Source organism: Lampetra fluviatilis, chromosome 27, assembly GCF_964198595.1.
Source record: "Lampetra fluviatilis chromosome 27, kcLamFluv1.1, whole genome shotgun sequence".
Classification (NCBI taxonomy): Eukaryota; Metazoa; Chordata; class Hyperoartia; order Petromyzontiformes; family Petromyzontidae; genus Lampetra; species Lampetra fluviatilis.
The window spans coordinates 9866083-9882066 of NC_136301.1; the positions used below are offsets into that span (position 1 = coordinate 9866083).

The following is a 15984-nucleotide window of genomic DNA, read 5'->3' on the forward strand; positions in this document are numbered from 1 at the left end:
ATGCAGGCTTCGAGTTCATCAACTCGCTGGTGGAGACGTTCGGCAAGCTCAACGCGACGACCTGCAGTGTGCGAGAAGACGCGGGCATCTTCTGGGGTGCGTTCATCTGCAACCCGATCGCACGCTCGTTGCAGCCAAGTCTTCAACGCGTCGTCGGCATCGACGGGTCGCACATGAAGGCGCGCGCCTACAATGGAACCATGCTCGTCCTCGTTGGGCGCGACGGCAACAACCGCAACGTCCTTCTCGCCGTGGCGCTGGTGCTGTCCGAGACGGCAGCGGCCTACGACTGGTTTCTCAACTGCTGCACGACCAACGACATCGAGCTCGACGGCACGCCGGTCTTCTGCGATCGTGGCACGGGCATCCTAGCCTCCGACTGGAAGGACCTCATGCTCATCCACTGCACGCGGCATTTGATCTGCAACGGCGTGGACAACATCGGCTCCGCGTTCACGCCCGACCTCCAAGGCATCATCTACGATGCCCAAGGGTGCGCCTCCGAGGCCGCGTTCCGCAGCTCCTTGGGCTGCTTGGGCGTAGCTCTGCCTGCGGCGGCCACGTACTACAACAAGATCGACCCCCACACGTGGGCGCTCTACCCGCACCTGCACACGACGCCATTGTACGGCTGGCGCACGACGAACTTTGTGGAGTCCACGAACAGCGAGGCCCTGCCGGCTCGCGAGATGGACCCCTTCCACTTCCTCATGCACCACATGGAAGACATGATGACGACGGCCTTTGCCCACCGCAGCGACGCCGAGAAGTGGGCCGCTCAAGGGCGTCATTACGCCGTACGCTCAAGGACTCATCGACGCTCAGCAGGCGTTGGCCCCGAGGTACAAGGTCTACGAGAGTACCTCGACGCGTGCATACGTCAAAGATCCAGACGCCTACGCCTCTGCCAAGCGCCGAGTCGATCTCAGCTCTCGGTCGTGCACGTGCGGGTACATGAAGCAGATGGGCTTGCCGTGTCGGCACTACATTCGTGCCCTCATGGCGTTTGGGCGGATGCCTGAGCTCTACGACGCATGTGCGGTGTGTTACCAAGTCTCTGCCATCAACACGACATGGACCTCGGTTGCCGGTATCGAGCTGCCCATTGCCGAGGAGCTGCAACGCGACAACACCATGATGCCACCTCCTCGCCAGAAGAAGGCTGGCCGCCCGAAGAAGCGTCGGATTCGCAACCGTGGCGAAGGTGGCCCATTGGGCCTCACGCGGTGCTCCTTCTGTCACGCCAAGGGCCACAACAAGCGCTCTTGCCCATCGAAGTAGTTATATATATGTAACAAACATGTTTTGTTCTAAGTGTGCAGCACCATACTTCTCGACGCAAACACTATCTACCGTTGTTCTACTGTAGTAGGTGTAGCATGCAAGCTGGCACACTGTACCAGTATACAAATGGCAAGTTCGTGTATGTTCGCGAGCTGAAAGTGTTACTGTAGTTGCAAGCTGGCACACTGTGCCAGTATACATATGGCAAGTAAGTGTTACTGTAGTAGCGAGCTGGCACACTGTGCCAGTATGCAAACGGGAAGTTTGTGGTGCAAGGTATGGAACATGAGCCACGAGAAACATCATTTGGAACGCTCTAAATCTGTGGCGACATATGGATGAATAACGCAAGGACCTAAACGTGTACAAAATGATACATTAAATCGTACACCTTCTTCACCCAGTTTTGACATTTGTCCACATTGAACATCACCCAGTTTTGTCATATCAAAAAGCACCACCCTGTTTTGCCTGTCGTTTTCCAAGACCACCCAGTTTTGACATTTGGGATCCAGTTTTGTCGGCAAAAGTTAAAAACCACCCAGTTTTGACATTTTCCCGGAAAATATGCCAATAGTCTTCAACAGACTGATGGGACAAGTGCTGTTAACCAGTAGTACTTAGGGAGGCTGGCACGGCACACGAAGGGGTGCGGGTGGCAAACACCACGCCCTTGTCTCCAAAATGCTGATGTTTACACACCACACCAGGTACTCATTTGAAGCCGCGTCGACCAGTTCAGATAATTATCACTGGTGTTGACATTGAGCAGTAATCAAACTTGGGTCACTGATAGTGCAGTGGGCTGACCACTCAACGACTGCTCCGCTATGTAGGCAACACTCACACACGCCAATTACGACAGCCAATCACCAGCCACACTGCACAAACACGTGTTGGGTGTGAAGTTTTATCAGTACCATGATGTACCTGAGACTCGTACACACAGACACGCACACACAACGACCCCCCAATTAGCCTCCACAGGCTGTTGGGGCAAGTGCTGTTAGCGCACAAGGGGATGATGGTGTGGCTTAACAGTCTGCCTGGCCACCTTTGTCTACCCAGTGCTGATGTTTAAACACACCCTCTGCATTGGGTACTCATTTTAAGGACAAGCTGACCTAGGGAAGGACCCAGGACTGGTTCTGATATTACTTGCCCACTGGTATTGAATTCGAGCAGGAATCGAACTCGGACCGCTGGGGTTTTTAGCGCAGTGCGCTAACCACTGTGCCACTGCTCCCCACACACACACGTATCGAAAAACAGCAAGTGAGAAAAAACTGTAAAAATTCAGGTGTCAACGAGGGTTGCCTTGATATCCGCTTACACCATACGTACAATGTCGTCACGACGATGGTGTTTGTGATCAATTAGCCATGAATCTATAAGTGTATTTTGCGTTCTTGTCTTTGTTATTACACACTTTCTATTAACTCACTCTGTCTGTTGTTGTTGTCTTATCCTCACATCTTGTAACTCCATTTGAACCCACTTCCCAATGTGGTATCGACTGCAAACTTGGTATACGTATGGCATACTGATGACAATACTATATTCTATCATTAAAATTTTTTTTTTAACAATCTTTTTTATATGTTATGTTTCGCCTTGGGTCTAATTGTCCACGCTCAACTGACGTTGGCTGTAAATCACCACGGCCCCTTACGTTATGGCAAGCTTCGGGCCACTTCCTGGAGTCGTGGAGTTCTTCCATTACTAGTACGGTACATTCCATTAAAGTGTGTTTTTAAAAAAAGTTTTTACAAATATTTTTGCTGAACAAGTACAAATAAAGGTTTACTGAAGAGTTCTTCAATTGCAGCTCGCTCGCCTCGCCACGCTTCTCATAATAATCATTGCCACTCTTACGATCCGTAGCGCTCACGCTGTCAAACTCGGTACAACGAAATAACTAAATTAGCCAAAACAGCGACACCACTTCGCCGCCAATAACCCCAATTACTCCGAAAGATGTTTGGCAAATCACTAATTTGACCATGGGCAATAGCTATTCATCTCACACTTTAACTGTCGTCTTTTCACGTCCGTATTTTGTGTGGGCAAGTAACGCATTGTTTGCCAAGACAATTCAAACGCAGGCACGCACTCCAATACCACGGCAACCCTACCTAGCACAGGTGTGAGATGGAATTTTGACGCTAAAGAAATCAGGAGGACCCCGCGGGGAGGTAACAGAACACTTTCCCATTTTTTTTGAAAACCCATTTTTCTTTAGAACTGCTTGTTGTGTTTAGTTTGTTGTCCTTCCCCCGCACCTACGATTAGCACGTTTCGGTACATACAGCGAGAAAAAAGTTCAACATATATTGAAGTCTCGGTTACAAATGATAGAAATTGGGCTCCACCCCATCTCCCCCGCACTCCCAAATTCTCAACATTACATTATTAAAGCTAGAATGGCACAAACTGACCTGGGGGGGGGGGGAAGGGGGTTAAATAATACATCGTATTGTGATCCCGGTGGTCAACATGACGTGGGGGTCAAAACGCCATCTCACACCGACACCAATGCTCTGACGCTTGCGGATAATGTAAACAGTTCCGCCCCGCTGGGCGGTACAGTCATGGGTGGGGGGGGGCGAGGTTCCCGTTGAGGAGTGGGGGGCCCTGTCTGGGTGGTCTTATATGGGCCCCCCCACCCCATATCCGGGTCCACATCCGAGCGAGCAGTCGCGGGAGCAGATCCGACACCCCAAAAATCGCGCAACTTTAAAATCGCCTCCTGCCGCGACTGCTTTGTCCACATCTGAGCGAAGAGCTGCTGCACAATAGAGGGCGTGTCTAACGAGCCTCTGGCCACACCCCTCACGGCATAGCCACACTCCCTTGCTCGCTCGGTCTGCCTCCCCACACATTAGGATTGTAAGGACCCCCCCCCCCTCCCGTCGGTGACAGTAGTAATTACAGCATAAAGTACAAACTAACAAACTCAATGGTTGTCTCGCAATTCATCGTGAAAGCTGCCATTTCTCTACCATCGTTCCAGTTTCGTGTTATCTTACAGAAATAAAAATCTACCAGTACATTTACACGCGTCGTCCGTTTTCAGAATTTTTTTTTTGGGAAATGTTCTTTTAAAAAGAATATTTTTGCTTGTTTCCACCCTCTCGTTATAAAATAGAGCGCCGTTCCTGCCCAGCACACGCACTCACACCTATACACACTCACACCTACACACACACTCATACACACACACACACCTATATACACTCACACCTACACACACACACGCACTCATACACACACACCCCTATCCACACTCACACCTACACAAACACACACACTCATACAAACACACACACCTACACATGCACTCACACACACACCTATACAAACACGCGCTTATACACACTCATACTCAAGATAAAAAACACGCACACTCCTACACACAATCAAACACACACGTGCACTCATACACACTTGCATCTATACAAAAACACCACAATCATATACACTCATACAAAGACATCCATACATAACACATACACCTAAACACTCACTCATATACACCCATACAAACTTATGCAATAATGCGCATAGCATTACACATCCAAAGGCAAACATTCCCCCCCCCCCATAACTGAACAGACTGTAGGAGCCATCACATTCACACACAACTACACACACACACACTCGCAAAAACTCGCACTCACGCACTCACGCACTCACGCACACACGCGTGCACATGCACCCACCGCCCACACAATGCAGAGACCCCCCTTCAAAGCCTGGACACTGTTTTGCAGGTTGCCCAATTAGTGAGCACCCATTAAGGCTGACGTGGCACATTACACGCGACACACACACACCCTGACCGCCATCGCCTCCCCCCACCGCCGACGTCGGAACGCTACTGCAGGCAGAATCATTTTAGGCAAAGTCGAGCGAAGGGTCGTTCAAGCCAGGCGGCCTGGGACCAAACCGAGGCCTTTGGGTTGATAGCACACTGTGCCAACCACTTGCCCGCCTCTCCCCCCACGCACACGTGCTCATACGCAAAGACAAAGGTCCCCCCCCCCCATATACACTTCAATAGTCTGTTGGGGCAAGTGCTGTTAGAAAGCACCAGGTTCTCATTTAGGGCTGAGTTAACCTAGGGGAGGGCCCAGGACCAGGTCGGATATTCATCAGCGATGTTGGTGGCCGCGAGCGTGAATCGAACTCGGTTCGTAGATGGGTCCATCAAGCAGTGCACATTAACCGCTGCGCCACCACTCCCTACAGACACACACGATTACACGCACGCGGTGGTGCAGTGGTGGCACGGGGTTGGCTGCGGTGCGCGCCACCGGCGTTGCTGCGAGCGCTCCTCCCGAGCCGACGGTGAAATTCTCGCGTCTTTACGTCAGCATGGACCTGTGTCGGCACAAAGACAAAGCCCCCCGGCACCACCGTATAGTTACGCAGACAGTTGGGGCAAGCGCCGTTAGCAAGTAGCAGCATCAACGGTGGTGGTGTGGCTGGGGCGCGACGGCCGTCCCGCTTTGTCTCCCCACGACAAAGCGGGGAGAATCGGAAGCGACGTAGCGTCAGTCAATAGCGCGAGGCTCTTCTAGTGCCTCTCCAGAAACCATCACCCCTAATCACTCGACAGGAACACGCTCGTAAAATGGAAAAGTAAATAACGCGTGAAATGCAGGAGCCACGTCGTTAGAAGGACCCACTTCTGGGAGCCGGGAGGGAGTTGGCTCCCTTATCAGGGTGTTCACGAGGACAGGGCTCATGGCATCATCGGAACTGGGCCTTGGAGCAACACGAGATGATGACCGAATCATCGCCCACGTACGCGAGTGTGAGTACGAGTGCGCGTATGAACGTGTGAATACGAGTGTACGAGTGTACTAGTGCATGAGTGTGAGTGTGCGAGTATGAGGACGAGTGTGTGTACGAGTGTATGTGTGCGTGTGTATTTGTGTGAGAGTGTGTATGTGTGTGAGAGTGTGTGCGAGTATGAGTGTGAGGACGAGTGTGTGTATGAGTGTATGTGTGCGAGTGTATGTGTGTGAGAGTGTGTGCGAGTATGAGTGTGAGAACGAGTGTGTACGAGTGTATGTGTGCGAGTGTATGTGTGTGAGAGTGTGTGCGAGTATGAGTGTAAGGACGAGTGTGTGTACGAGTGTATGTACGAGTGTATGTGTGTAAGTGTGTGTGTGCAAGTGGGGAGCGGTTGTGCAGCGTTTAGCGCGCTGCGCTACGAACCTGGTCACCAGAGTTCGATTCCCGCTCACGGCCAAAATCAGTCACGATTATCTGAACCTGTCCTGGGCCTCCCCTCTAGGTCTACTCAGCCTCAAATGAGTACCTTGTGCGGTGTGTAAACATCGCCACTGGGGAGACAAAGGTGGCCGGGCGTGTGCCGTTCTGGCCTTCATAGGTGCTCGCTGACAGCACCTGCTCCAACAGTCTGTTATAGGCTATACGGGGGATCTTTGTTTTTGTGTGCGAGTACGAGTCTATGTGTGTGTGTGCGAGTGCGTGGGAGTGTTTGTGAGTATGAGTGTGTGTGTGTACGAGTGGGAGTACAAGAGTGTGAGTGTGAGTGCGTGAGTGTGCGAGTGTGAGCGAGGAGAGCCATACGCACCGGAGGGATTTGAGTCGTTCTTTCTCCGTCTGGTTCTCGGGACTCTCACTCTCGTATGACGCCACCTGCAGAGCTGGGGGTGCAATGCACGCCGTGTCGACGCAAGCGCACACACGACGCACAGCACACACACGCACGACACACGCAAAGCAGAGCAACAAATACAATGGTGAGGACACACAGGCACACAACCCACATGCGCGCGCACACACATACACACGACGACACACGGTGAGCATGACATATCATACATGGCGCTCAAAACACAGCACATGCTGAACGGGTTTGCGCTGGAGGTCGTGAGCGAGTGAGTGGATGAGTGAGCGGGTGAGCGAGCGGGTGAGTGAGCAGGTTGAGCGAGCGAGTGTATGAGCGGGCGAGCGGGTGGATGAGCGAGTGGGTGAACGGGCGAGTGAGCAAGCGAGTGGGCGAGCAGGCGGGTGGGCGAGTGGCTCACCCTCCTCGCTGTGGTAGACGGGCGCGTGCTGCAGGTAGTCCCGCACGCTGGGCACGGATGGGTACGGGCAGCGCGCGCGTCGCCACGTCACGAACTCGCGTACCTGCCTCGTCAGCTCCTGCAGCTTCTACTCAACCACCACACCACGGACGGGCAGGAGAGGGCAGTGGAGAGGAGGGGGAGATACGAGGTGAGAGGATGAGGGGAGGAGGGTCTTTACATGGGCAGTTCCACAGGTCAAGTGGACATGCGGTCAAATTAGAAGCCCATGGTCATTGCAAATCATCCCAGTTCCACACACACAGACACGCAACAAACACAAACATCCCCACATTCTTGGTTCTTTCGGTATAGTCATGTAGAAGGGAAATAATAAAATAATAAATGTATGAAACAATAAAAATTCTCACGACGTTTCGACTGCAACACAAGCAATCATCAGGTGTGAAATCCAAACATTCTTGCTGTGGATTTCACACCTGATGACGATTGCTTGTGTTGCAGTCGAAACGCCGTGATAATTTTTATTGTTTTATATTTTTATTATTTTATTATTTCCCTTTTACGTGACTTTACCGAAAGACCCAAGAATATGAATCCCTGCAGTCACGAAAGCTTTAAATCACGAACATCCCCGTTTAGCCTTTAACAGACTGTTGGGGCAAGTGCTGTTAGCGAGCACCTATGAAGGCCGGCATAGCACAGGAAGGAGGAGGTGGCCAGCACCATGACATCGTACTGGGTACTCATTTGAGGCTGAGTCGACCACAGAGCTACCCAGTCAGGCGGGTAAGCAGATGAATGTGTGGGTGAATGGATGAGTGGCTGAGTAAGTGAGTGAGTGGCTAGTTGAATGAGTTGGTGGGTGGGTGAGTGGGTGGATGAGTCGATGGATGAGTCGGTGGATGGATGAGTCGGTGGGAGAGTGGGTGGGTGGTGGGTGGGTGAGTGGGTGTGTGAGTGACACCTTGGGTGAGGTGGTGGATGAGTGAGTGGGTGGATGAGTGGGTAGATGAGTCGATGGATGGATGAGTCGGTGGGAGAGTGGGTGGGTGACACCTTGGGTGAGGTGGTGGGTGAGCGAGTGGGTGGGTGAGTGGGTGAGTGAGTTGGTGGGTGACACCTTGGGTGAGGTGGTGGGTGAGCGAGTGGGTGGGTGAGTGGCGAGGTGGACTCTTCACCTCCACGTTGAGGTGGCCGCTGGGCAGCATGCTGGGACTTGACTCGTTGAGGAAGTAAATATCCTTGAGGAGGAGGCTGAAGAACGGGATCACGATCTGAACCAAGACACAGACAAAGATCCCCCACTTAGCCTACTCAAACTATTGCGACAAGTGCTGTGAAAGAGAGCCTATGAAAGGCAGTGCGGCACAAACGCGGGTGGCGGTGACGTCACCACAGATCTTGTGCCAGACCCAGTGCACTCGAAGTGTGTGGGAGGCTTGCTGCTGGCAGGATGTCACAGGACAGACCCAGCAGGTGCCATGGGATGACTGGCTGAGATGACTGGCAGAGGCACCAACTGTGTCAACTTGCTACGTTTTAGCCGCCCGGCGCTCCGCTCATTGTTGTCGAGCGTCGCTCTTTTGCCCTCCATTGTTGTTGGAGGGCGACTGCCTCCAATGCCAAGTAGCGTCTTTCACGCGCCTCCTCCATAGAGACCAATCTTGACACCACCGGTGCAGGCCTTCAGCAATTCTACTCAGCTCAATGTCCTCCTGTACCACATCACTCCATCTCCTCTTCCGCCTGTGCTGTGTCCATTTAGCCCCCTATATCTGGCCAAACAGAAGCGGATTGGGCATGCGGTGGCTGGCATGTGGGCTACGTTACCTAGCCAACGCAGCCTTGCCTGCAAGAGGAGCTCATTGAAGGGACTGTGTCTCAATCTCTCAAGGATTTGTCAGCTCCTCAAACGTAATCCAGCCTGGTTAAACCGAGGATGGATCGTAGGCAAGCCAGCCGAAATCTTTTAAGCCGGCACAGATGTTCCATTAAAGGGTTCCAAGTTTCATAGGGATAGGGAAGGGAGGGCATAACGGTGGTTGAGAAGACCCGGAGAGCTTTGTGTGGAGCCACAGGCCAGACAGCAACATGACCCTAACTCATCCACTGACCCACACACTTCGCTCGCTCACCTTCTCACGGTCGCTCTGTGCCGCGTGTGCGCGCTGAGCGGCGGCGCGTAGGGCGGTGCGGTAATTACAGAAGTTGCTCGTGGGGTCCATGTGGTGCTGCACACACAGAGACAAAGACCCCCCAACCCTGTAGCTTTAATAGATGTTTGTGGCAAGTGCTGTTAGCGAGCACCTACGAAGGCCAGCACAGCATGCGAAGGGGTGGGTGGCCAACACCATGCCCGACCGCCTTTGTCTCCCCAGTGGAAATGCTTACACACCACACCAAGTACTCATTTGAGGCCGAGTCGATCTAGGGGAGGCCCAGGACTGGTTCAGATAATCGTCACTGGTGTTGGTCGTAAGCGGGAATCGAACTCGGGTCGTCGAGTTCGTAGTGCAGCGCGCTAACTACTACGTCACCGTTCCCCTCACACACACACATGCAAAAGCACGCACACACACACACACGTGTACAGATGCACAACACACACACACACACGTGCATGCACAGATGGGAAAGAGGTGAAAGAGGAGGGTATTCGGTAACATCGTCACCACGGTTACGGCGAGAGACGGCGAGCGGTAACGTGAAACCTTGGGGGTCATGTGGGGTCACGCGGGGTTCTCACCTCAAGGATCTGGAATTTGTCGGTGTTCACGTGGGACCAGGTCTTCTTGAGTCGTGCCACAGGACTCATGTTCATCCCGGCTGCAACACGGCGGGGGGGGGACACGTGATATTGGATGGCTTCGTGGCTGTGTGAGCATGGTGCAAGTTGGCACAGCGGGAAGCACAGGTGGCACACATCTGCCAGTCATCTCAGACAGTCAAGCCCATGGCACCTGGGTCTGTCCCGTGCTGTATTCATGTTGAACTCATTTTGCGCCGTACATAGCCGACCGTGCTAATCGGAGGTGTCACCTGCTAGCGAGGCTTTGACACTTTGCATGGCCTCAAGTGCACCTGGCCTGGCACAAGCGTCGTGGTGACGTCACCGCCACTTAGTGGCGAACGGGCGGTGTTGTTGCGTGTTTGGGGAGTGGTGGCGCAGTGGTTAGCGCGCTGCACCACGCACCCACCGACCAGCGTTCAATTTGCCCTCACGGCCACCAACACCAGTGAGGATTATCTGAACCGGTCCTGGGCCTGCTGTAGGTCGACTCGCCCTCAAATGATGACCCGGTGCAGTGGGTAAAAACATCAGCAATGGGGAGACAAAGGCGGCCGGGTGTGGTTCTGGCCACACCGCCCCCGAGCAGGTGCTCTGTGTCAGCCTTCGAAGGGTGTTGCCTGCTCACAACACTTTCCCCGACAGCCTGCAAGGGCTACACGGGGGATCTTGGTAGTATTGTGCGAGTGGCTCACTGATGATGGCCATGAGCGAGTTGAAGTTTCCGAGGTTGAGGCATTCGCGGGCGACGTCGATGAAGAACTCCATCACTCGCGCGCGCTGCTTCTTCTTGCCGGGCTGCACGAGCGCACACACACAAAGCACCACCCCCCACCAGGTAAAGCCTTGAAACAAGCCTGCTGGGCCAAGTGCTGTTAGCACACGCGGCCTGCAAATGTACACCAAACATACAGACATGTATTGGACATTTTTGCTCTGATCTTTACGATAGCTACGATTCCGCTTGTTCACCCAGGAAAGGCTCACCGAGTCTCATGGCTCTTTTCCAGGAGGGTCCTGCCAAGTGTTTTTTTTTTAGCACAGAAAGACAAAGTTCCCCCGTGTAATCTACAGACCAATGGGGCAAGGTCTGTTAGCGACCACCTATTAAGGACGCCATGGCACACGAGGGGGTGGGTGGCCAGCACCATGCCCGGCCACCTTTGTCTGCCTTGTGGCGATGTTCACACACCGCACCAGGTACTCATTTGAGGCTGAGTCGACCTAGGGGAGGCCCAGGACAGGTTCATAGAATCGTCACTGGTGTTGGCCGTGAGCGAGAATCGAACTCCGGTAGCCCGGTTCGGAGAGCAGCAACTTCTACACTACCGCTCCCCCGTACACAGGTGGTGCCATCTGCCTTCAGTCATCTCAGGCAATCAACCCATGGCACCTGGATCTGTCCCGTGACGCATGTATGTTGAACTTCTTTCGCACCGTACGTAGCCAATCGTGCCACGTACACACACACACACACCTGTGTAAGCGTGCGAGGACACACTTAATGGCACGGAGGGAATTCTGGGTAAGCCACCCACCACGCAAATCTCGGTGGCCACCAGGTATGTGAGGCGGTTGAACCAGTCCACGTAGACCTCCAGTGGGGGGCTCTGCACTTTGGGAGGGCCCTTATTCTGCAGCCCACCCACGCACACACACGACAAACACAACAACAACAACTATTCGCCAACCGGTCGTTTATTTGCAGTTTTTTTTTTGCGTCTTAAAAAATTGGATGCAAACGACGTTTTGTGAAATCGATGACAATTCACGGGCGATTTCGTTTGGCCACGTACTGACGCAGCCAAATAAACTATTGCTCTTTACTACTTTTATTTTTGTTGACCAGGTAAGGCCCATTTAGCTATTGTTGGCCATGAGCGGGAATCGAATTCGGGTAGCTTAGTTCGTAGTACACTGCAATGCCATCCACAGCGGTATTGCATACAAACAAAGATAAAGATCCCCCGAATAGCCTTAACAGACTGTAGGGGCAAGTGCTGTTAGCGAGCACCTATGAAGGCCGGAACGGTACACGAAGGGGTGGGTGGCCAGCACCACGCCCGACCGCCTCATTTCAGGCTGAGTCGACCTAGGGGAGGCCCAGGACCGGTTCAGATAATCGTCACTGGTGTTGGCCGTGAGCAGGAATCGAACCAGGGTCGCCGGGTTCATAGCGCAGTGCGCTAACCACTACACTACCACTCCACGCACACACACGCACGCACACACGTACACATGCACACACACACTCACTCACACACTCACACACTCACGCACATACACGCACTCACACACTCACGCACTCACACACTCACCTCCTCGCCGTCCGCCTGCTTGCTGCTGCTGGTGGCCGCCATGATGGCCTGCATGAACTCCTCGGGGCCAATGTCGTTCATCCGCTCCTGCGTGCATACCCAAGCCGACACGCGGCATTAGCGAGCGCCTATTAACGCCGGTTAGAGCATGCGGTATTTTGACCCCATATAGAATTTGAATCCCAGGGTCAGGATATAATGTATTATTTTAACTCTGCGGTATAAACACCGTTATTGCAAAACAATAGCGTTTGTCCACACCTGAGCGATCCGTTGCATGCAAGTGAACCTCTTATGCGTGAATGTCTCTGCAACTGGTTGCGAGTAGCCCGCGCAACCGTTTGCGAGCAAATCGTGCAACCAGTTGCAGGCGTCCATCTGCTCTCCGATTTCATTGCCACGTGACGCATTTGCGTGGATGCGATTGGTTATTACAATCGTGAATTCCCGGGACACACGCATAACACCGACATTCTCGCACGATTGGGATGAACGTGACACATCACAAGAGGGTGACGCATGGCGCTCGCAAGCAACGATGTGGATGGGGCAGCTGTGGGTGGTTATGCTGCGCCACTAGTTTATCTTCGGCCAATAAACCCCAACTGGTACTACCACCACCCACCACCAGAACGACGACTGATACCACAACTACCACAATCAGAACCACAACCGCAACCACCACCACCACGACTGCTACGACAACCACCATCAGAACCACTACCACCACATCATCATCAGCCATGGTCGCTTCACTGCTGGATGAAGGCCTCCCCCCCCCTCTAAAGCCGCGGCTGTCTCTCAAGCTCGCGACGTCAGACAACCGCAAAACTCAGAAGCGAAAGCTTACCAGCTCGATGTCCGTCAGCTGCTGCGCGAGGGTGTAGGGGTCGGCGCAGGTGGCCGCCAGGTCCCAGGTCCCGCAGAGGCCCACCGAGGCCGCCCCTGCCGCACACCCCTTGGCGGCGGTCGGCTCCGCCGATGACGCCGACGATGCCGAGGACGCGGAATCCGGCGCAGCGATGCAGTGGAGAGAGAGCCGGTCGAGGGAAGGGACCTCCCACGGCAGGCCCGGCGTGGGGGGCAAAGGGGGACATCCGAGAGGGACGTGGAATCCGTCAGCCTCCTGCGGGGCGGGCGGTGGGGGGATGCGGTGTCAGAACCGCAGTGATGCGGCACAGCGCCGCAAACAGAACCAGAGGAACCGCTGCGAGCAAGAGACTGTGGTCGAGACGCACGGTCGCTACCACGGCAACCGAGATGGGGAACCACAATCACCAACCCCGACAAACACCACCAGCAGAACCACAACCGCTAACACAACCACAACCACCACCAGAACCACAAACCACCAACACCACGACCACAATCACAATCGCTAACACATCCACAACCACCACCAACACCAAAGACAAAGTTCCACCGTATAGGCTGAACAGACTGTTGGGGCAAGTGCTGTTAGCGAGCACCTATGAAGGTTGGTACACCAGACGAGGAGGTGGCTGGCCAAAACCACGCAAGGCCACCACAAGCACCACCACAAGCCCCACCAGCTATGGGCTAAAGTTAGGGGCTAGAATGAGGGGTTAGTGGCAGGGGCTAGAGGTAAGAGTTTGGGTTTAGGGTTAAGGTTTAGGGAGTGGGAACGTCTGTGACCTCTGCATGACCCACGACCCTGCGGGAGACTTCGGCGAGGAGCTGGGCGACCCGCAGATCCTCAAAGTCACGTGGGAACGTGTCGCGCCACTCGGAGAGCAACTCGGACATGTGACAGCCAAACCTCCTCCGCTTAGCCTGCACCCACAGGCACACACACACACAAAGACAGACTGTTAGGGCAAGTGCTGTTAGCGAGCACCTATGAAAGCCAGCATGGCACACAAGGGGGTGGGTGGCCAGCACCACGCCCAGCCACCTTTGTCTCCCCAGTGGCAATGTTTACATACCACAACAGGTACTCATTTGAGGCTGAGTCGACCTAGGGGAGGCCCAGGACCGGTTCAAATATTCGTCACCGGTGTTGGCCGTGAGCGGGAATCGAACCCAGGTTTGTAGCGCAGCACGCTAACCGCTACACTACCACTCCCCCCCCACACACACGCGGGCACATGCACACACACACACACACGGATACATACACAGGCACAACAACAACAACCGCCATTCGCCACTAAGTGGCAGTGACGTCACCACGACGCCTGTGCCAGGCCATGTGCACCTTGAGGCCACGTGAAGTGTCGAAGGCACACACACACAGGCACACACAAAAACAAGGGGATGCACTCACAGGCACACGCCGCACACACCGTACACAGCACCGGCACGGGATCTTGGCACCGCATGCCGGCACGAGCCGTCCCTCACCTCGTCCCCGAGCTCCTCCGAGTGCCACCGCCGGTCGCTGGCCTCGCTCAGCAGCGCCGCGAGGTCGTGCGGCGCAGCAAACAGACGTCCACACAGCAGCACGGTGAACGCAAGCGACTTCTACGGGGCCCACGGAGACACGGGGGGACACGGGGGAGACACGGGGGGACACGGGGGAGACACGGGGGAGACACGGGGACACAGGAGAGACAAGAGGAGACAAGGAGGGACACGGGAGGGACACAGGGAGACACAGCAGGAACACGGTGGAGACATGGGAGGGACACGGGGAGACACGGGAGGACACGGGGAGACACAGGGAGATACGTGGAGACACGGACACATGGGGGAACACAAGGTAAGAGACAGCCATGACCACATGACATCTATTAAATCACTCTCCTGAGCGACTGAGAAAGTGACTAGCTGACTGCAATGATGATGATCGTGTTGACGATGTTAATGTCCATGGTGGAGGTGATGACAGTGACGATTTCGATGATATCATCAATGATTATCTTTGTGACGTTGATGATGCCTTCTATGTCGATGATGGCAATGATGACGGGATGTCATTGATTGTGTACGTGATGTAAAAAGTACTGGCAATATAGAAAATGGCAGCGACGATGATGTTGGTGGTGATGTCATGCGTGATGGCGTTGGTCGTGATGCTGGTGGTGGCGGTGTCGGCAATGGCGGTGTTAGTGGTGGCAGTGGTGCCGATGTCGGTGGTGCCGATGTCGGTGGTGGCGATGTCGGTGGTGGCGATGTCGGTGGTGGCGATGTCGGTGGTGGCGATGTCGGTGGTGGCGATGTCGGTGGTGGCGATGTCGGTGGTGGCGATGTTGGTGGTGCCGATGTCGGTGGTGGCAGTTGTGCTGATGTCGGTGGTGGTAATGTCGGTGGTGGCGATGTCTCACGTCTGTGGGGAAGTCCCCCGTCGGCACCAGTCTGTCCACGAGCGCTGGCAGGTAGCCGCCCACGAGGACCCCAGCCTGGAACACCAGCTCCCCCGAGGTGTCCAGCTCACTCCTGCTCGCGTGCCTGTCCGAATCTGCAACACCCCACGCCCACAACAAGGCTTAAAACGTTGATCACGACGCGGGATCACGATGTATGCAGCACGGATGTTGAGCTTCTTTCGCACCATACGTAGCCA

General features: G+C 54.3%; 1 protein-coding gene across 3 annotated transcripts in view; it reads right to left on the bottom strand.

The window, feature by feature from the left end:
• Positions 1-2172: 2172 nt before the first annotated feature.
• LOC144942384 (ras-GEF domain-containing family member 1B-like) overlaps positions 2173-15984 on the bottom strand; it is a 35331-nt gene continuing 21519 nt past the window's right edge. For all 3 annotated transcript variants that reach the window (XM_078869219.1, XM_078869217.1, XM_078869218.1), the window contains 13 exons: positions 15746-15879; positions 14823-14942; positions 14115-14252; positions 13309-13584; positions 12459-12545; positions 11679-11774; positions 10836-10938; positions 10099-10178; positions 9488-9583; positions 8531-8626; positions 7350-7476; positions 6893-6965; positions 2173-5667 (listed from right to left, as the gene is read on the bottom strand). In XM_078869219.1, coding sequence (XP_078725345.1) covers positions 5652-5667; positions 6893-6965; positions 7350-7476; positions 8531-8626; positions 9488-9583; positions 10099-10178; positions 10836-10938; positions 11679-11774; positions 12459-12545; positions 13309-13584; positions 14115-14252; positions 14823-14942; positions 15746-15879 — 1442 coding nt within the window. In that variant the 3' untranslated portion in view covers positions 2173-5651. The remainder of the gene's footprint in view (positions 5668-6892; positions 6966-7349; positions 7477-8530; positions 8627-9487; positions 9584-10098; positions 10179-10835; positions 10939-11678; positions 11775-12458; positions 12546-13308; positions 13585-14114; positions 14253-14822; positions 14943-15745; positions 15880-15984) is intronic.